Source organism: Pogona vitticeps, chromosome 6 (assembly GCF_051106095.1).
Source record: "Pogona vitticeps strain Pit_001003342236 chromosome 6, PviZW2.1, whole genome shotgun sequence".
Taxonomy (NCBI): Eukaryota; Metazoa; Chordata; class Lepidosauria; order Squamata; family Agamidae; genus Pogona; species Pogona vitticeps.
This window is the reverse complement of record NC_135788.1, coordinates 40,120,878-40,142,300: the sequence shown is the minus strand read 5'-3', so window position 1 is coordinate 40,142,300 and position 21,423 is coordinate 40,120,878. Positions and strand designations below refer to the sequence as shown.

The following is a 21,423-nucleotide window of genomic DNA, read 5'->3' as shown; positions in this document are numbered from 1 at the left end:
GGACAGGCTCTAAAACATACCTCTCCCAGTGGGCACTAAAACTCTCAGTTGAAGCATTTAGGTAGATTACTAATTCTTACTTTTAGGAGACCCGTAGAAGCATCAAAAACCCCTGTGATAAAAAATTCTTTAAAAGTTTTCTTTACTTTTGTTTTCTTTATTTCCATTAAGCCAGATTCCCAAACCAGAGTAGCAGACAACCAGTTTCTGTAGCAATCTCTTCTTTCACCACAGTTGCATTTTTTTTAATTGTGCCATTTACAAACTGTTGCTTGGAGCTGCAAATTAACAACGGGAAATGAACTGTAAAAAACAGAAGCAGTATGCAAACTAGTACAATAATTTGGACATTAGATGATAATCATTTCGCTGTGATCAGAAGTGTTACACTTTAATGCCTGGAAAGCTAGCAATTGTGGCATTGAAGACTGCATTTGCATGAATTCTTTACCATTAACTAAATTTCTTGGGAAAATATTGCCATTAGGGTAATTGTTATAATTATGTCTATTTTAATTACATACAAACAGAATTTAGAGTAAACCGTATGGGTTTCTGAAGAAACCAATAAGGTCCCAGGAATTTCCTGGTTGTGGCAACAGCAGGGAGCTCACAGAACAATTTCTCTGCTTTCTTCTAACAATTTCTCAGCTATTATTTCAAGTACATAACTTAAGACTTGCAGGAAATGTTTCATTTTTAAATATTCAGCAATGAAAGGGTTTACATGCCACGGGAATCATATTAAAGCATGCTGCTTATATACCGCCTCATAGCACTTAAAGCACTCTCTGGGCAGTTTACAATTTAGCTATGCAGGCTACATATTGCCCCCACCCCCAGCAAGCTGGTACTGTACTCAATTTACCAGCTGTGGAAGGATGGAAGGCTGAGTGGACCTTGAGCCAGCTACCTGTAATTTAACCTGGGTCATAAGCAGAGTTTTGGCTGCAGCGCTACAGTTTAACCATTGTGCCACGGAGTTCCTAATTATGGAAAGAGATGTGTCTTCCATTCTATTAAAACAACACACTATAAGCATTAATTCACTTCTAATTCTTGCTGTCAGTGGTAGTCAACTTAAAAAAGAAATTGATACATAACAACAGTTTTCTACTCATAGTAAATGATTTTCTAATCATTTAGATTTCTGGACATAGTTTTAGCTGTTCAGTGATAAATGTTACTTTTTCTCCTTTTCCAACAAATGATTAGAAAACAGAATAGCACTCTATTGCATATTCCCAAAAAGATGTTCCATTTCTTTCCTTCTTTAGAAAGTCTGGGTGATAAGGGCAGAAAAACAGCAATTCCACCCCTCCTATTTCATCAAATAAGGTGAAAGAAGAAAACTGAGCAAGTTTGGCAAAAGCAGGGCAAAGATCAGTTTCTTGTTGATTTGTTAATGATGAAGCACTGAAACTGGAGTAAGTATTTGACCACATGATGTTCTTGAAGATAAAGCTGGAAGTGCTATTTATAATACTGCAAGAACATATCTATTTTTCATAGACAGTTCAGTAGTGCTTTTCATTTATCATTGAAGACTCTTGAGTAGCAATCCCCTTTCCCCTTTCCAGCACTGTTCATTGTAATCATTTGTCTTTTAATCTCACCCAGACCTTCATTTTCTTCTATGGTATGCCATTTTAAGATAATTTTCCCCACTTTAGCAATTGTTTCCATTTCATATGCTTTCTGATTAGTGTTGATGACACTTTTTAAAAGCTATTTAAAATCCCAAGCATCAGTGAAAGGAATGATTTTTCTTTCAATAACTTCAACTAATAGGAAAGGGTTTATGTGATAATTACAATGGAAAATATGTTATAAATTTGCATATTCATCTGAAATATATCTTCTTTTTCCATTCTCGTGTGCAAAAATGTACAGGAAATAGTCAACAATTAGTCTTGGTCTTTCAAAATACTTAGGGCCAAAAGACATTTTTCAGTTTCAGAGAATCAGAGCATTGTTGAAAGTCTTGCAAGTCATCTAGTACAACTTCCTACCCAGGAAGGAAAGCCATTGCTAGAATATTCCAAAAAGGCAAATAATCGAGAATTCTGCTTGATGATCCCTTGTGAAGGCGTTTCCCTCCTCTAGAAGATTAACTTAGCTGTCAAAGTGCTTTTTGTTTCAAAACATTTCTTGCAATATTCATCCAAAACTCCTGTCCCTTAATATAGCAACTAACAAGTCTTTGCCCTCTTCTATGTGACCATGACTGTAATTCATTTGTATAAGTTACACTGTGTAAGGTTGATGTTTTTTTTTAAATTATTATCATTATTAAACCAAGGCTCCAGTATGATCACTTTTATTGTCAAGAAGCTTGGGGGCAGGAGTGATCCACAGGGTGAGAAGAGGAAGTCTTTAAATATTACAGTCTGCATCCGTTGGAATGTTGTCCCCGATTTTGCAAAGATGGGATCAATTAGTTTTGCTCAAGGATGTTATGTGCTCTGCAGATACTGGAAATATGTGAAATAGCATGGTTGAGGGGGAGATATGGGATACATTTCATATTTTATTATTTGGTTCATACAGATGTTGGTGTTTATAAGACATGCATTTCTAAGAGATTTGTTGAACATTTAATACATGTATTGGTTTGGCTGAAATCCTAAACACAAGTTATTGTAGGGTATATCCTCCCCTAGGGACGTGGTGGTGCTGTGGGTTAAACCGCTGAAGCCTCTGTGCTGCAAGGTCAGAAGACCTGCAGTCGTAAGATCGAATCCATGGGACGGAGTGAGCCCCCGTCGCTTGTCCCAGCTCCTACTAACCTAGCAGTTCGAAAGCATGCAAAATGCAAAAATGTGAGTAGATAAATAGGTATCACTTTGGTGGGAAGGTAAATGGCATTCCATGTCTAGTCACACTGGCCACATGACCACGGAGGATTGTCAGTGGACAAAACGCTAGCTCTATGGGTTGGAAACTGAGATGAGCACTGCCAGCTAGAGTCGGACACAACTGGACAAATTGTCAAGGGGAACCTTTTACGGTACAGAGACGGCATTGGTCACCCTCTATGATGACCTGTTGAGGGAGGCTGACAGGGGTAAAGTGTCTCTGTTGGTCCTCCTCAACATCTCGGTGGACTTTGATACCGTCGACCACGGTATTCTCCTGGGGAGGCTCTCCGAGCTGGGAATTGGTGGCTTGGCGCTGGCCTGGCTCCGTTCCTTCTTGGAGGACCATCCCCAGAGAGTACAGCTTGAGGAGAGTGTCTCAGCCCCGTGGAGCTCCAATTGTGGGGTTCCGCAGGTGTCGATTATCTCCCCAATGCTGTTCAACATCTATATGAAGCCGCTAGCTGGGGTCATCAGGGGGTGTGGAGCGTTGTGTCACCAGTATGCTGATGACACCCAGCTCTACATCTCCTTTTTACCCACTGCAGGTGATGCCGTCCTGTCCCTTCAGCGCTGCCTGGGGACCGTACTGGAATGGATGCAGGAGAACAGCCTGAGGCTGAACCCAGACAAGACAGAAGTTCTGAGGGTGGGGGCCCCCATGGCAGGGGGCTTGGGTAGCTCTCTCTCATTTGGGGGGGCGGCCCTGGCTCCAGCGAGTGGGGTCCGCAGTTTGGATGTACATTTGGACCCGATGCTCACCATGGAATCGCAGGTGGCATCGGTTGTCCGTTCCGCCTTTTTTCATCTTTGGCGGATCGCCCGACTGCAGCCCTATCTCGACACGGGGGCGCTTACTACCTTAGTGCATGTGCTTGTAATCTCAAGATTAGACCACTGCAACGCGCTCTACGTGGGGCTGCCTTTGAGGTTGGCGCGGAAACTTCAGATGGTGCAGAATGCAGCGGCCAGGCTCCTTACTGGAGGGAGAAAATTCCATCACATTTCTCCTATCCTGGCCAGACTGCACTGGCTGCCCATTCGTTTCCGCATCAACTTCAAAGTTCTAATGCTCACTTATAAGGCCCTAAACGGTTTGGGACCTCGATACTTGGCAGAACGCCTGCTCCCACCAAGATCTACCCGGATCACCCGCACGAGTCAGGAGGTGCGGCTGAGGAGCCTGACGCCGAGGGAGGCCCGATGGGAAAAGATGTGAAACTGGGCCTTCTCGGCGGTGGCTCCTTGCCTTTGGAACAATCTCCCTCCTGTGATTCGCGCGGCCCCTACGCTGGGTACATTTAAAACACAATTAAAAACATAGCTCTACACCCAGGCCTTCCCTCCTGCCAGCATTTATTTTGACTTAATTTTCTTCCTTTTTTCTATCTATCATTTATTATGTTTATGGATTTTTATTTTAATTGTATATCCTTGCTGTTAGCCACCCAGAGTGGTATGATATACCAGATGGGCAGGATATAAATCAAATAAATAAATAAATAAATAAATAAATAATAAATTTTATTTTACCTAGATCCTCCCCTTTCTCCATGACCGAGATTCAAGGGAGTTTGAAATTAATTGAAACAGGAATTCAAATGTACAGTAAGTTGAAATGTTTAAAAATAAAACACACTTGTAAAACATACCAATAAAAGAATATACACTACCTGTTCAGTAAGAAGGCCTTTCCAGAGCAAGCAAAATTAATTGCCAAAAGGCTGCCTGCTATACAATTGGATTTACTTTTCAGTAACACTCAATGTTGAACAGTCATTTTTTTCACTTCCACTTATGCTTACAGTGTTATGCAGATTTACCTGTCAGTAATTCCAATTCAACAAAACGAATTCACATCTGAATAAACATGCATTGTATTGTGCTAAATGAGCACAATGCACCAGGAAATATCTTCTACAACCCCCCATGAAATGAGTAGTACAATGCAAAGTTGCTAATGGATTTCAAGCAAGGTTTTAGTCGGCAGCTTTGTGAACGCAACACAAGTTATCATTATTATGGCTGTGCATTATGCACACGTTAGCTTGCAAGCTAAAATCACAAGTGGAAATTTTATCCAAGAAGGATTTTTTTGTGTTTGTTAACTACCATCCAGTAGTATCTGGCTTATCAAGACCCTAATAAGGTTTACAAGGTATGTGAGATCTTAGTGGTTTGTGATTTGTGACTAGAGGTATGTGACTACTTAGCAATTTTGCCACTGCTAATTCCCAGAAGGTTTCTATAACTGAGCAGAGATTTGAACCCAGATCATCTGAGTCCTAGTTTATTACTTTCTCTGTTACACCAAATTGGTTCTCCAGAAGAAAATACAGAAGGGGGAGAACATTAGTTATACCATGTATATCTAGCATTCACTATTTACAATGTACTACATTCTGCAGTTCCATATTTGCAACTCAATATCTCCAATTCACTGCCATCTAATGAAAAGCAAAAATATTTCCTAGGTACAGTAATTTTAGTCCAATTTCCAAGCAAATAAGCCATTTTCAATTGCTAAGCAACTTTCATTCTTGCATAACACATAACAAATTCAAGCTTCTGGTATTAATATACCTATACAGCTCATTCCAAGCCACTGCCCATTGCTCACTCAGCAATTTGATCAGCAGCTCCCTGAGTTATTACCAGCTGGTGCACCTACTCATTTCCCTCAATGGAAGTTATCTAATAAAGAGTAGGAAATGTGAACACAACATTCTTTGATCACCCTCCTCAACACTCTTTTCCTGCTTGATCATTATTGCTACCTGTCCCAACTGATTGCAGGATACACATACTTTGCTTAAACAGCAGAATTATTTAGCTGCTACTTGTGATCAAATATATTGGCTGAAATCCTGTTGCTTTTATTTATACTGCATAATAATGATGACATAATCGGCTGTGGCAGTTTTTAAGAAATCAAACATTTCTGATTCCCACCCACCCACCCAAAAAGTCCTAAAGCACCAATGGGATCCTTTTCTTTGTGATAAGGTTATTGGGAGTCATAGGAGCAGGGGAAATCTTCAATTTCTGAAAAGTGCTGCTGAAAACAAAATAATCCCAGCTATGAAATTTTTCAGAAATTAAAGAAATTCCTCCACATCATGTAGCCACCAAGTTTTAATTCAAACTCATCAGTGTCAGTGTAGTCATCTCCTCACTAATTCATTTTTCTTCTTAATTTCAGGATAACAAATGGAGATGGGTTCTATCAAGGTTCATACATTTCTAGACAGAATTTTTTAGATATTTTAATAAAAACTAATATTAAAAATATTAAAACTAATAACAAAAACCCTTAATTTTTTTTTTAAAAAAAACAGATGGCACCGACTAATCTCAGAGCAGATGGAGGAAAACAGGGGAGGGAAGAGGAGGAAGCAAGAGGGGGGGAAGGGGGTGAGGAAGGTGGTCAGCTGGGGTTGGTGTGGAAAGTTTCCCTGAAAAGCATGTCTTCAATTGCTTCTTAAAAGTCCACAGGGAGAGGGCTAAGTGGAGCTCCTCCAGAAGCTGGTTCCATAAGCTTGGAGCCACCGCAAAGAAGGCCCTACCTCCTGTAGAGGATTTATGAGGCTCCCTTGTGGTGGCCACTTGGAGGAGCCTTGACTGGGATGACCATGTGGGTTGGGCAGATGACATTAAGGAGAGATGCTCTGACAAGTAACATGGGCCCAAACCATGCTCTGTATGTGAGTGTCAAACCCTTGAACCTGATCTGGGATGCCACAGGCAACCGGTGGAGGTGAGCCAGAACTGGAGTGATGTGTTCAAATTTACTTGCCACATTCTGGACCTGCTGAAGTCTCCAGATCAGGTTCAAGGGAAGCCCCACGTAGACAGTATCGCAGTAGTCATTCCAGGAGATGACCAGGACCCACACCAAAGTCCTGAGGGAGTCCTCGTCTAGGTAGGGGTGAAGTTGGGCAATTAGCCTAAGCTGGTTGAAGGCTGATCTGGACACAGCTGCAATCTGGGACTCCCAATAGAAAGCCAGGTCCAGAAGAATGACCAAATTATGAACTTGGTCTCTAAACTGGAGGGGAGTACCATCTAGCCTATCCCCCCTAACCTTTTGGAGGTCACCCCAGGAGCAAAATTTCTGTTTTGTCCTGGTTCAGTTAGAGCCTGTTAGCCCTGGTCCATTCCAGAACTGCAATCAGGCAATGATCCAGCGTCTGGATGGTATCCACTGCAGAGGTGGTAACAGATAGAGTTGTGTATCATAAGCGTATTGATGACACCTTACTGCACAACTCCTGATGACTTCCCCAACAGCTTAGTTAGTTAAGAATCCATCAGTCTCAAAAGACTATGGTAACGTGCTCTGTGTGGAGGACTTGGAACAGTGTCTAATGTGGCTGAGAAGGCCAATTTGAGAGTGACAATCCCTTCCACACTGAAGACAAATCCAATCTGTCCCCTATCCAGCTCCCTGATTTTGCTGCTTTTGTGACTTCCTCTTTGCCTTGGCCTGCTGGACAAGAGTCTCTTTAAAATGGGAGAGGCCGTGATGCAATGCCTGCCTCCAGGCTGAACGCTCAGATGTCAGGGTTTCCCATCTGTTGAGGTCCATTCCTAAGGCCTTCAGATCCCGCTTGCAGATGTCCTTGTATCATAGCTGTGATCTCCCTCTGGGGCGATTTCCCTGCATTAATTCCCCATACAGGAGATCTTTTGGAATCCGACCATCAGCCATTCTCATGATGTGTTCAAGGCAACGTAGACGTCGCTGTTTCAATAATGTATATATGCTAAAAATTAAAAATTTAGCACTTTTCAGAAATTGAAGACTTCCCCTGCTCCTAAGACCCCCCAATAACTTTATCACAAAACTCCTGATGACCTCCCCCAACAGCTTAACCTAAATATTAAACAGCATTGAGGATAGTGTTGATCCCTGAGGAACCCAGCACCGAAGCATCCAAGGTGCCGACACCTCCTCCCCTAGCTGAACTCTCTGGAGAGTTCAAGAAGGATCGGAGCCAGCTCAATACTACGTCCCCAATCCCAACCTCAGAGAACCTGTCCAGGAGGATACTGTTGTTGATGGTATCAAAAGCTGCTGAGAGATCTAGGAGTACCAACAGAGTGCATCTGCCACTTTCAGCTTCCCTTTAAAGGTCATCCTGCAGTGTGACCAATGTCATCTCAGTACCCCATCACGGCCTGAATCCAAACTAGAATGGGTCAAGGCAATCCTGCTCCCAGGTATGACTGCAGCTGATTGGTCACCAGCCTCTCAATTAACTTGCCCAGGAATGGTATGTTAGCGATCGGATGGAAATTGTTAAGGTCGTCTGATGCTAACTGGGGGTGTTTAAGCATGTTCCAGATGATGGTTTCTTTTAAGCAGGAGGGAAGCATTCCCTCCCTCAGTGATGAATTAATAATATTCACAAACCAATCAATCATAGCCCCTTTCATAACTCTGATCAGCCATGCTGGGCAAATATAGAAGTACCTAGTAGAATATTCACTTTTCTGCAAGCAGAAGACTTACAATGAACAACTATCTTCCCCCCCCCACTTTCCTTTCATACATTATTAACACCATTAACTTACTGCCATGGGGTGTGAGATATAAAAGCCAACAAAAAGGGAGGGAACAATACAGGCTGGAGTGCTCCCTGCATGTTATGCAATACAAATTTAACCTGCACACAGCTCTAGCTAACTTTGGAAGATGCTCAGTTACATACATGATTGCTTTAAATGACAACCACACAAATCTAGTTGCTTTGTCTCATTGAATTTTATGACATAGGCCCCTAACCCTTAATACTTCTGGAAGTTTGCATTTCAGAGGGTTTCAGACCACCTACATCTCAGAGCTCGCTTCAGAAACACATGCCCAAGCTTAGATTATATTTCACACTTTGCAGAAAATCTTTTAGTGAACATATAGTAAAAACTGAGATAAATTTGATCTTGACTCTTGCAGAAACAAAAGAACCTACTGGATAGACACTAGAACAGAGCTTGACATGGCAAGAAGCAGCTGGAAAACTCAGAGACTACTGAAAAGACTGAACAATGATACAAACAAAAGGACACTGTGTGCAAATATAACTCCTAACCAAACAACACATCAACTGCTCCTGGCAGGGAAGACCAACCTATGCATAATAAAAAATAAAACATCAAAAGGATATTCAGAGTGAATCCAATGAACTTTCCATGGCCTTCATACTGCCAGAAATAATGGAAGGCATAAGAAGATGTAAGAATAGGCAAACCAGTGGGTCTCAATGATACTGAATTCAGCAAATTAAAAATTTTGGGGCAAAACACAAAGGAGTGGCTCCTTCAACTCTAATAACTGCTAGATGAGCAAACAAATTCCAAAAATATGGTGGAAGCTGAGAGTAATTGCTGTACTGAAATCAGGCAAAGAACCATCAGATCCCCAAAGCTACAGGCCAATTTCTCTACTATGCCACTTATACAGATTGTTTGAACGAATGATATTAAAATGTCTAGCTCCTAATATCAAACCTCTTTTGATTCCAGAACAGACAGGTTTCAGATCTCACAAAAGCTGTATGGCTCAAATCTTAAATCTAATCCAGTATGTGGAAGATAGTTATGAAACACATAAAATAACTGGAGCAGCATTTATCGTCCTTAATAGTGGCATGAAGACTGCTGGATGGCTCTGTGGCTTAGGCATCTTGTTGTGGAGCCAGAGGTTGGAAGTTCGATTCCTCACTGTGCTCCCTCGGGGACTGGACTCAATGATCCACAAGGTCCCTTCCTAGTCTACAGTTCTATTATTATTATTACTATTCAAAAATACCAGGCACAATAAATCAAAATTATAAAAATATTGACTGGTATTATATAACAGATACAAGTTTTAACCAAAAACGGCACAGGATGGATGGACGGACGGACGGACGGACGGATGGATGGATGGATGATGATGATGGTGGTGGTGGTGATGATGGTGGTGGTGGTGGTGGTGGTAATTTGCTATGCACCATCAGTTTCTGCTTACAAAGCTCTACCTCCTTACTAAAGATCATGGACTAACAAAAATGGTCCCTGTTCTACTTCAAAACCAAGAGAGGCCTAGTCACTGGAGAAACTAAAGAAACAGGGTAGCATCCTGGCACCATTATTTTCTAACAATAATGGTCCTACTCCAAAGTATTTCAGTGTCACTCTGGATCAAACCCTGACCCACAATAAATATTATCTAAACACTGAACAGAAAGTTGTCATCAGAAATAACATACTTAGGAAACTGGCTGGGTCAGACTGGGTGCGCATCCACAAACAATAAGATTTGTCCATGTGCTACTTCACAGCAGAATATGCTAGTGCCGTATGGTAGAAATCAGCACATGTCAAAGAAGTGGATATAGCTCTTAATGAATCATGCAAGATTATTAATGGCTGCCTGAAACCTAACCCCAATGAAAAAATCCATTATTTGGCTGGCATTGCGCCTCTAGAAGTACATAGAGAGATGCTGCCAAGTAGTGAACAAAATAAGGTAATACAACACTAAACTCTTTGACTTCAATCACCAATCCCCTAGATGGCAACTAAAACTGAGGAAAAGCTTTCTGCACACATCTCAAGCTCTAAATGTTAAACCAGAAGTGGCTAGGCAAAACCTATGGAGAGCAAAAACAACAGACCTTGCTGAATGGATGAATGCTGAAGAGTATCTCCCACCAGGACAAGACTCTAACTGGACCATCTGGAAGTCACTTTATAGACTTCAAAGTGAAGTAGGAAGATCAGTGAATAATTAAGTAAAATGGAGCTACTTGGGTAAAGGACAAATTTTCTGTAACTGAGACAAAATTCAATCAATGCAGAAAAAGAAAGAAAGAAAGAAAGAAAGAAAGAAAGAAAGAAAGAAAGAAAGAAAGAAAGAAAGAAAGAAAGAAAGAAAGAAAGAAAGAAAGAAAGAAAGACCCTCCTTATTGTCTACAATTAAATCCAATTGTATAGGAGGGCTAAAGGAAGAGTTCCAGATAGTTTGCTGCCTGAGACAGAATAGCAAATAGTGCCTTCTCCCTCCACATCCAGCTGGATGGCATCCGAATTCCATCAAGTTATTTTGGCACAGGAGGTTAAGTATCCCATAAACATCACACCTCATTCCTGGCAATAAAAATACAATAGCAAACAAATAAACAAACAAAAACTAATAAGATGCTGCCCATTCACAGCATCTGTTGTCTGAGACAACTTCCTCATTCTATGTAATGCTGGGCCCCAACTTGAGATATCATAACCATATAGAACACATCATCATTAGAAGTCAAGGTGCCACTACATTTTCTAGTTAACATAGCTCCTAACTATGAGGCTGTGTTCCTGTAGGGCACCAGATGCAGGGAAACTGTTGCCCAAAAAAGCATATACAAGAACCTCCAAGATGCTGACAGATGGGAGCATAAAGAGTGGCTGAGTCTTGAAGATATAAATAGAGGATAGGGCATCTAGGAGAGATAGAGGACAAGAGGAGCTGCAGAAAAATGTAACTGGGTCATATCATATTGTCTCATCTGTGTAAAAAGGCAGTAAACATGATGATGATGAGTAGACCTATGGTATAATAGACTCCAATCTGTTAAGCTTTTGTCTTGTCTTATAATAGTTTCTAAGGAACTCTGATTTAAAACAAAAAGAGTTTCAGAGCTTGGTCACACAGCCAAAAAACCTGCGATTTGACCTGTGTTAAAATCATGCTGAGTTTTATGTTCACACAATAAATTCCAAAGTGTGTATTTTTTTTCCTCTGACTTGTATTATTTTCTTAGGAGGTAAGTTAAAATAAACAGCCACCAGAGGGCTGTATATTTTAGCATGCTGTGTTCTTAATCAAATTAAGCCCATTGTGAACCTTACAGCCAGTTTTAAAGGGGAGCATTTCAATTAGTAGGAACACAGGGAATGACTCAAAAATCACATTATTTCAGTCAGCTAAAATTAAAATGCTACATATTGTGGTTTTTAAAAGAAATATAGACAGGCTCTTAGTTCTATCCTGAGTAACAGCTATGCAGTACTGTGTAACCAGTTTTATAAATTAGCTTTGCATCAAACCAGATTTTTTTCCTCAGAAAAATAGCACTGCTTTTCTATATTTTTCATGTGTTCCAGGTGTACGTATGAATAGTACTCATTTCTATCAAACCTGACAGATGTGAAGTATTTGCTATAGGTTCCTATGTGTTCTCATAGCAGCTGCTTTAAAACTTGTCAGGTCAGTTTGCAGAGAAACCAGAATCCATGATACACCTGGTATGCTCTTTTTCTCTTCCTTAAATTATCAGAGGGTAAGAGAAACAGAGATTGGAGATTATTTAGGCAGCAGTTCTATTCACCTGGGGAAAACTCTGTTGAATTCATTGGGGTTTTCTTCTAAACAGAAACTTAAAAGATTTTGCTATTAGTAAACTGAAATTCATATATAAAGAGGCAGTAAACATGCCATTCTTATAATAAACTACTCTTCCTGTATTTCCTGGAATTCATATGATTTCTTATCCACTGAAAAAACTATATTGCTCCTTGGTTTCATGCAACTGGACAATTCTATATTTAATAAGCATGTGTGCTTTCAGATCTCAGACTGAATTCACTCCCCTACTTAAGAGATTATTTTCAGTGTCCAGACAGATAGTTGGAAACTATGGAGTGACAATGGTATCCTCTGACAATATATATATGGCCCTCTGAGGTCCAAATAGTTGTGCATGTGGCTCTCAAACCTCTGGAGGTTGCCACTCAGACCTTAAAAGATTGGAGAATGAGGGCATGACAGACAAATGAGACTCAATAAGGGAAAATGTGAAGTTCTGCATTTAGGCACGAAAAAACAAATGCACAGATAAAAGATGAGTGACACATCTGGGCAATGGAAGAAGGTCTAGAAGTCTTAATAGGCCACAGATCTGAGTTAAGATATGGTCGCCAAAAGAAAGATTTTCTAAATAGTCAAATGCTTGCCACAAGGTTTCCATGTTCAAATATCCCATCTCAAAGGTATATTCATCCTTGGCATATAACATTACTCACTCTCCTTTCCAATCTAGTTCATTTCTTCTAAATAAATAATACTCTTCTATTATTATATTCTACCTGTAAGTCTCATCCCATAAGGTTTCAAAAATGACTATTAAATCATTATTGCATTCCCATGTTAAGAGTTCAAGCTCATTTTGTTTGTTTCCCATGTCTCTTTCCAGAGACATTCAATACTATTTTAGCTGCTTTCTACTGCATTTTCCTATTCTTTGGCAGTTTCTTATGTCACTGTTCCAGTTTCTGGTGCATTACTGACACCTTTATGACCAGCCCCTGGTGTCAGCCTGCTCTCTGAAATATGTTTTCCTCCTCTGGAAGATTCAATTTGAAGTTCTTCTGATCAAATTGATAGCATACATATTCTTCCCATCTCCTGTGAGGTGCAGCCTATCTCTAGCCATCAGAGACTTTACCCCCTTTAGTGTCTTCCACCAATCTGAGGGAAAATGCCCCAGTCACTCACCCTATCCACTCACTGTTTCCCAAGAGCACACAGGGATTAAGAGGAAGAGCTTTCAAGACAGATGATATTATTTCATATCACATTCAACTCATCTACTTTCATACACTTTGTATGTGGCTGTCCCCAAAGAATTTTCAAAAACTGCAGCTGGTGCAAAATGTCATAACCTGCTTCTTACTGTTTGCAGGTCTCCAAGTGTATATAAATCCTGTGGTCTGATGGGTGCAGTAGTTGACTGTTCTCCATGCAGTTCAGCACATGAATTTTATGTTCAGTGTACCTGCATATACATTCCTTGTCTGTTATTTGTCCATAAATCCAAAGCTGTGGGTGCACTGAGTTGGACTGAGTTGGACTTTGCTCGTTGTGGTACCTCAACTGTGAAAGACACTTTGTAAGGAAGCCTGCTCACTCTATATCCTTTCAATGACAAGTACCATATTTTCCCGAAAACAAGACAGAGTCTTATATTAATTTTTGCTTCAAAAATGCATTAGGGCTTATTTTCAGGGGATGTTTTATTTTTATCATGAACAGCAATCTACATTTATTCAAATACAGTCATGTCATCTTATTCTGGTTGCTGCACAACGGTGGAGGGCAGAGTTTCACTTAACTGGGGCTTATTTGGGGGGGTAGGGCTTATATCATACTAGGACTTATTTTCACGTTAGGTCTTATTTTCAGGGAAACAGGGTATCTCTAAGTTAATTTCATAAGGTGTGATATAGGAGTTGCTATAGAAATATGACATTGATTTTTCTTCTGTTTGCATATTTTATGTTGTCTTTTGATTGTACAAAGTACAACTTATCATTGAAAGTGTTGTTTCTATTTCTACTCTCCTATTCTTTTTCTTGATTTCTTTATTCTTTTTTTCTCCAAAACCAGATGATTTCTAAATCAGCTGTCTATTCTTATAGAACCTCTGAATCCACAGGGGATTATGGGGGATCATATGAACACCTGCTTCTGAATTTTCCAAATGTATCAATTCCATTACCATACTTTTATCATATTTTAATTGGGATGGAATTATATTTGGCAGTGCCCTGACCAGTTTCCCTCTGCTTTTCATTGTTGTGGTCTCTCTCCCTCCCTCCCTCCTTCCCTGTCTGTGTAAATATTTGTAGCAAAACAAAAGGAACAGACATATAGTGTGCAACATTTTTTTCTTTACATAAACTTTCTGAAAAGAGAAATAACTATTTTTCAAAGTACTTTAGTTCTGCATTCATAAATGAAATGACTCCTAGTCCTATTACTTATATTTCCAATAAACAAATAGAGTGACCTTCTTTGTTGGAAATCATGTATTATTACTCTTCAAAGACCAATTGTAGACATACTATCTAGGGTTCTTCACAGATCAGATGACCCAAGAGACAGTATGAGCTGGCCAAATAGGTTGTGTTTCAAGATCACAAGATGAGAGAGACACCACATGGATACTAGGATAAAAATCAACCAAGAGGTGCCAGTCCTGCCTTAATATGAAATACATTACATTTGTCATAACTACGGTCCAGTTGCTATGACAACAAGGATGCATATCCCAGTGGAAAGACACATGGAGGTCTTACATGGGCATACAGAGGGAGCTACCACAGTCCTTTCATCCATTATATGCATTTTAAATGCACTTTTGAAAACTTGCACCCTCCATTCTAAGCAAGTATGTTTGCTCAATTATATACATTAATTTCAAATTGTCTCATATCCAAATGCATATACTTAAATTGCAACCTTAGACTCCACTGGATAAAGCACCTATTTAAAATCAAAAGCACTTAGAATTAAGATGTTTAGGATGAAAGTTTAAATGTTTGAATGCTGCTTAAATCCATGTCAAATGTTTTAGTTGATGGTTAGAAATGATACCAGAAGAACTGTATCCTAATTAATCCAGGAGTTTTCACTTGTTCACCAATTTCTTTTAAACAGTTATGCCAGCTGTTTTAATTTGCCACAAATGAAACTGTTTTTTAAGATCTGCCTTTCCTATAACAAACATCATATGGGGATATGACCTTAATAAAAATTAAGAGGTTTGAAATAATAGTTTACACCTACTGTCAAAGGCAGAATAAGATGATATAATCATTGCCATTAAATAAAGAAAAATATAGTAATATGTACTACCAATAGATGCATCAGCAAAAGAAGAATATAATGAAACATATCCTTCATTAGATGATGTTTCTGTTGGTAGCGTTTGCTTAAACACAGAACTCTATAACTTTTTAGTAGACCTCAATTCTCTTAAGAACAATTGACAGTGATGAAATATAACTCATTCCTTATTTTTAGTATTCATAGAGATCAGGAACTACCAATAACATATAGGCTTCCAGCTTGAGTTTCTAGTCATCAGTCCCCAAATATAATGGGGGGGGGTTATAAACTGTACTACTTAGCTAGTGTAAAAAGTATTAAATACTTTAAATAATATCTTTACATCTTTGCATGTAACATCCTTCCACAAAATCTGTTTTATAAAATTATGGTAGCTATGAAAATTCTCAGATCAATCAAGTACATTTCAGGATGGGACCATTTTCTTAGAATCAATTAAGTGAAGAAGAGGGTTATCTGTGGCTGTCAAATGTGATTTGTCAGTTTGGGAAAGAAAACCTTTAATCCTGTACAGTAAGCAATTGTTTTCTTCCTATGGAGGCATATTCCACATGAGTCAATGACATTAACTTTCACTGGCATTGTTTGGTATACAGGTGTAAGAGGTTCATTTCAATGTGACGATTGAATAGTTGGTGCAATTTAAGAAAGTGTTTCAAGATTAAATATTACAATGGATTCTTACAGCAACACCCTCCTTAATGCCTTAATAAAAGTGCTATAAAAATCACAGCATATTTTCCACCAAGATTAGGAATCTTTTCCTTCATCATTGTTTGGAACTGGAATTAATTCACCACTGGATTAAAGATGTATTGCTGAATTAGAGTTTTATTGAAAACAACACAGTACCTTTTATCTAAAGAAGAGGAACTCTGTTTAGCCACAGCCAATACTGCCATAACAAAACCTACATTTATTTATTTATTTATTTATTTATTTATTTTATTTATATCCCGCCTATCTAGTCACGAGGACTACTCTAGGCGGCTTACAACAACGTTAAAATACAATAAAAATAAACAACCAGTACAAAAACAGGTAAAAGAAAAAAAAAAAACATTCAACATTTATAGTGACCATTCTATCAAAATTCAATAGGGCCTCCAGAACAAAAGTTTCATGTGATATGCACTATGACCAGAGCAAAATCTTCAGGTGATATGCATCAAGAAAATTCCTAAACATTTATAAATTGCATTGGTATCAGTGAGAAAATTAAGCATATAAAAGCAAATAGGTTTGAACACAGAATATAGAAACTAATTAATTTAGGGCAAGATGAATCTGCAGAATTTTCTTTTAATCCTAGTTCTCTAACCTCAGTCTAAGAAACAATCTAACGCAGCTTTAAAATGTATAGGAAATGTTTTCTCTGGCTGACTGCAATAATCATTTAGCAACATATGGATCAGACAACTCCATTAATGTCAAATACGAACTAAGAATGTTAACTTCATTCAGCACCATGTAAACTGTAAAACAAGCACCTAAGAAGTGTTAAAATAAATGAATGAATACTATGTCATAATCATATCGATCACAATCATATCTCTCTTTATTAACTCAATAAAGCTCCACAGAAGTACCCTTATTATATTTGCATTTCTTGACTGAAATGTCTAAACAGTCCCCATTTGGATAAAAAGGGCCCCAAAAAGTTTACTTCGTTAAAAAAAAGTCTACCAAGACAATTTTCAGCACCTTTCTATTTGTGTGTGCATATGTTCAGTTTTATATACCCACATAAACACATCACTATTATCTGAATACAACGTATTACAAGAGAGCCATGGAACAGGGATTAACGGAAACAGTAGGAAGGCCATGTGTGAGCTGGAAGGGGAGGGAAATTGTCTTTTAACACAAGAGGTGTGTGTGTGTGTGTGTGTGTGTGTGAAAGAGAGAGAGAGAGAGAGAGAGAGAAGCTCAAGGAACAGCTGGAACTGTTAAAAACAGGCGCTCAGGGACCAAGGAAACCCTCCAAAGCAGAGCTGCAAGGATTATTGGTGTTCAGGGTGAGGACGATTAGTTCTGTCCAGGGTACTGAAAGTCTCACCATTTCTTCCTTTCTCTCCCCGCCGCCCTAATACTCATTCATAATCGGAGGGATACAGAGTTCATTCAGCAACCCCAGACGACAACAGCTGTCTAGCCAATACAAACCCTGGTTTACACGAAATAAGCTTTTGAAGAGATTTTTTTAAAGGGGCCGGGGGGAGATCAAAGCTACACTGGGGGAATGAAGTCTGCTTGGTTGCTTCCCCCCATCCCACCCCTATTTAGAGACAAAAGAGACACCCTGTGCCTAAAAACGGTCCATAACTTTGGGAAGGGGGTGGGGGCAGGGAGAGATGGGGGGAAATCAGCTTTCATCCGCTTTAATCACACTGTGTTTTTTTTTTAACTTAAGAACCACTTGCACATGGCTCTTTAATTCTGAAAGTTTGGAATACATGCGAAGCCTCTCAACATCGTGGGAACACACACACACGCACAGGTGCGCGCACACATATACTTAGAGGGCAATCGGATCTGCAGAACCACACTGCCCCACCCCCTTGCCAATAAAGAGTAAAGTTTAATCCATGCCATTTCCCCGATCACGCCGCGTCGCCTCTTTCCGACCAAGGGCTGAGACCCGGGACAGAGGCGGAAGGCGCCTTTCTTTCCCTGAACCGCCGGGATCTCTTTGCTGGGCTTGGGCGCGGAGGTGAACCGTGCCGAGGCGAAACTTACGTGTGCCGTCAAACCTGGTCGCGATCGTGTCCAAGAAGGTGTTTTGAGGTGCCAGTAATCCTTTCATAACAGGCATTTTTCCAGCCTGGTCTGAAATTCTCCATCAAAGTTTGCCTCGACGAGGATGAAAGGTTGGAAAGAAAGTCGGAGCGCCTTGGTGTCGGAGGTGGACGAGGGGCCAGGAGGAGGAGCCCCGCGGATGTTCCGGCATAGGGAATGGATGCTACTTTCCTTGCCGCCGCTCCAGCCCGATGTTCAGCCAACCCCGCGGAAGCACCGGGCTTTGCCAAGCCGCGAGCACACTGGGCGCCCGCCCGCGCGCTCCCGCCTGCCCGCGCGCCCGCGCAACGCCGCGGCCACCCCGCCCCCCGCTTCCCACCAGCTGCCGCGAGCTCTTTGGAGCCCTCCTTGGCAGGCCGCCGGCTGCCTCTGCTCGGCACAGAGACCCCTATTTGGCGATGACCAATGGGGAACGAGGGGTTTTGGCGGGAGGTTGAAAGGGCGGGCATAAAGGGAAGGGGAGAAGGAGTGGGGTGGGGGCTTTGTAGTGAGTAGCACGCGTGGAGCCAGGAGCCGAATTGCTTTCCTGAGGCATTTTCCTAAGGCAGAGCACTATTGTTAAGGTGCAGAGGACACATGGTTGGTGCTTAAGTTAATTTGGAAAAATCTCACAAGCACCTCTTTCTCCTGAGAGGAGTACTACAGTAATGCGTTAAATAACAAAAAAGCACCCTGTGACTGGATAGTTCAGTGGCTTAGGCACCTAGCTTCGAAGTAGGAGGTTTGGAGTTCAGTTCTACACTGTGCCCCCTTTGCAGGACTGGAGTTGATGATCCATAAGGTCTCTTCCAGCATTGCAGTTCAAAGATGATGATGACAACAGGGCTGGACCTACAGTTGTCCAAGGGCCTCGGATGGCCCACTTTGGGAGATAGCAAAGTCCTTGTAGACATTTGCCTTGAGCCCTCTGGCCTTTTCCCTCTGTCTAGCGATGCAGCAGTATGTACCACATAGTCTGTTTTGTCCTCTAACTTGTAGTCCACATGAACAGTGGAGGACCTTGTCCCATTACTCCATTGAGTAGACATCTAGTTGGGCTCTGTTAATCTTCCACTATCTTATATTTTGCCTCAAGCAGCAAAAGGATCCTGAGCCACCCTTACATGACACCCAATATTAGCTACTTTGCCGGGACACCTAACTTTGCATAATGGATGGCAGGTTGTGTGTGCTCGTGCATGTGTGTGCATGTCCGTGTGTGCATGCATGTGTGTGCATGCACACATGGAAGGACTCTGACTAGATCATCTGGAATAACAATAAAATAATAGTAAATGATTATGTCCAGAATAAAAGTGACACAAAATATAAATTGCCCCACTTGTCATATTCAGTACTAGGAGATAATCTAAATCATATAATAATCATCATCTTAGAACTGTAGAGGGGCCCTTAAATTTCAAAATTCAATTTTTTCTTACTGATCACAGAACACAAAGGCCAATTCAGAACAATCTAGCCCTTTTTTTTGCTCCCAGAGAGGAGTTTTTTCTCTGCTAATGGGAGCTTCTACTTTTTCCAAGCTGGATCTATTCAAAGGGATGTTTCCCCAAGTGAGCAGTTGTTTCATTCTCCAAAATGATGGGTATGTGTATCGCTGGGTGATGTTATGGTGACATATGTAACTGGTGCATGATGTTTAGGGACTGTAGGAACAGTCCTCTGTCCTCTGTCTGTCCTAGATTTTTAAAGACATTTTGAATAAATGTGTTTAGCACTGAGTTTTTGCATTGATATGCTAGTTTAGTACTACATCACCTTAGCATGGAAAAAATAATAATCAACCCAGATTGTCACAGTCCCAATCCATAGTTTTTCCTCCCCACCAAAGACCCTTCCAATTATAAAAAGTCAAATCCCTTCACTGACGCAGAAAGGAAAGACCAACTGAACACACATACAAAGCAGTGCTTTAGCAAAGCTCCTTCCTCCTCACTTCCTACCTCAAAAGGGAGGACAAAAAAGTGTGCATACCTAAGCACACTAGCTCACCTCTCTCCACAAAGTCTGTCTCCCAAGAGAGAGGGGTGATATAATGACACTTTTCAAATACTTGAAAGGCGGGGTGGGATCTGGTCTTGATCATCCCAGAGTGCAGGACACACAATAATGGCTCAAGTTACAGGAAGCCAGATTTCAGTTGAACATCAGGAAAAAACTTCCTAACTGTTAGAACTGTATGACAGTGGAACCAATTACCTCAAGAGGTGGTGAGTGCTCCAACATGGAGGCATTCAAGAGAAACTTAGACAACCACCCGGCAGATATCCTTTGATTTGTAGTCCTGCATTGAACAGGGGGTTGGGACCTGATGGCCTTATAGGACCCTTCCAACTTCACTATTCTATGATTCTATGACATTTTAAAAAAAAACCACAGCTGTCTTAGGCAGATTTCCTGTTTGTTTGTTTGTTTGTTTGTTTGTTTGTTTGTTTGTTTGTTTGTTTGTTTGTTTGTTTGTTTGTTTGTTTGTTTGTTTGTTTGTTTGTTTCTACATATTAACTAGCTATAGTCTAAGCAACACAAGATGAGGAAATAGTCATTGAGGACAAAAAGCTTTCTTAAGGCAGCCATGTACAGACATTTCAACTGGCACTTCAATTAGAAGGATTTTTTCCTCCTCTGCCTGTGTGGCCACTTGTGTTGAAGAGAACCAAATGAGAGAGAATGTGACTTAGTTTGCATTTCCCTTGCTGCATAGTCACACCGCTAGTATGTGGAGGTGTCTATATTGTTCTCACTTTCACTTAGCCCAGATAAAAAGCTACTTTCTGCCTCAGTGGGGGTTTCTGGACACTTAACACAGTAATGAACAGAGCCAAGAGAAGTCCTATGATTGAGAAGTCAGTTTTGCATACCAGTCTGTGCATGTTTGTTTGGAGATAAATCTCAGTTCAGTAAGGCATCTTTTCAAAATATATTTTCTTTTTCTTTCATTTCCTAACTTATCGCCTCAGCTTTGCAGACATTTACAAAGCAGAAAATACAATTTCCAATAATTCCTTATTAGTTTCTATAAAGAAAAAAATCTGGAGGCTTTTGTTATAAAAGAAATATCAAATATCTTCTGAGAAAACAAATAAAGAATTGTATATTCTGGTT

The 21,423-nt window shown here is 40.4% G+C and overlaps 1 protein-coding gene across 1 annotated transcript in view; it reads right to left on the bottom strand.

Moving 5' to 3' along the window:
• The window catches only part of KCNH8 (potassium voltage-gated channel subfamily H member 8), a 214,820-nt gene extending 196,302 nt beyond the window's left edge, over window positions 1-18,518 (bottom strand). The window contains exon 1 of the mRNA XM_020807338.3: window positions 18,262-18,518. Coding sequence (XP_020662997.3) covers window positions 18,262-18,337 — 76 coding nt within the window. The 5' untranslated portion in view covers window positions 18,338-18,518. The remainder of the gene's footprint in view (window positions 1-18,261) is intronic.
• Window positions 18,519-21,423: the final 2,905 nt, after the last annotated feature.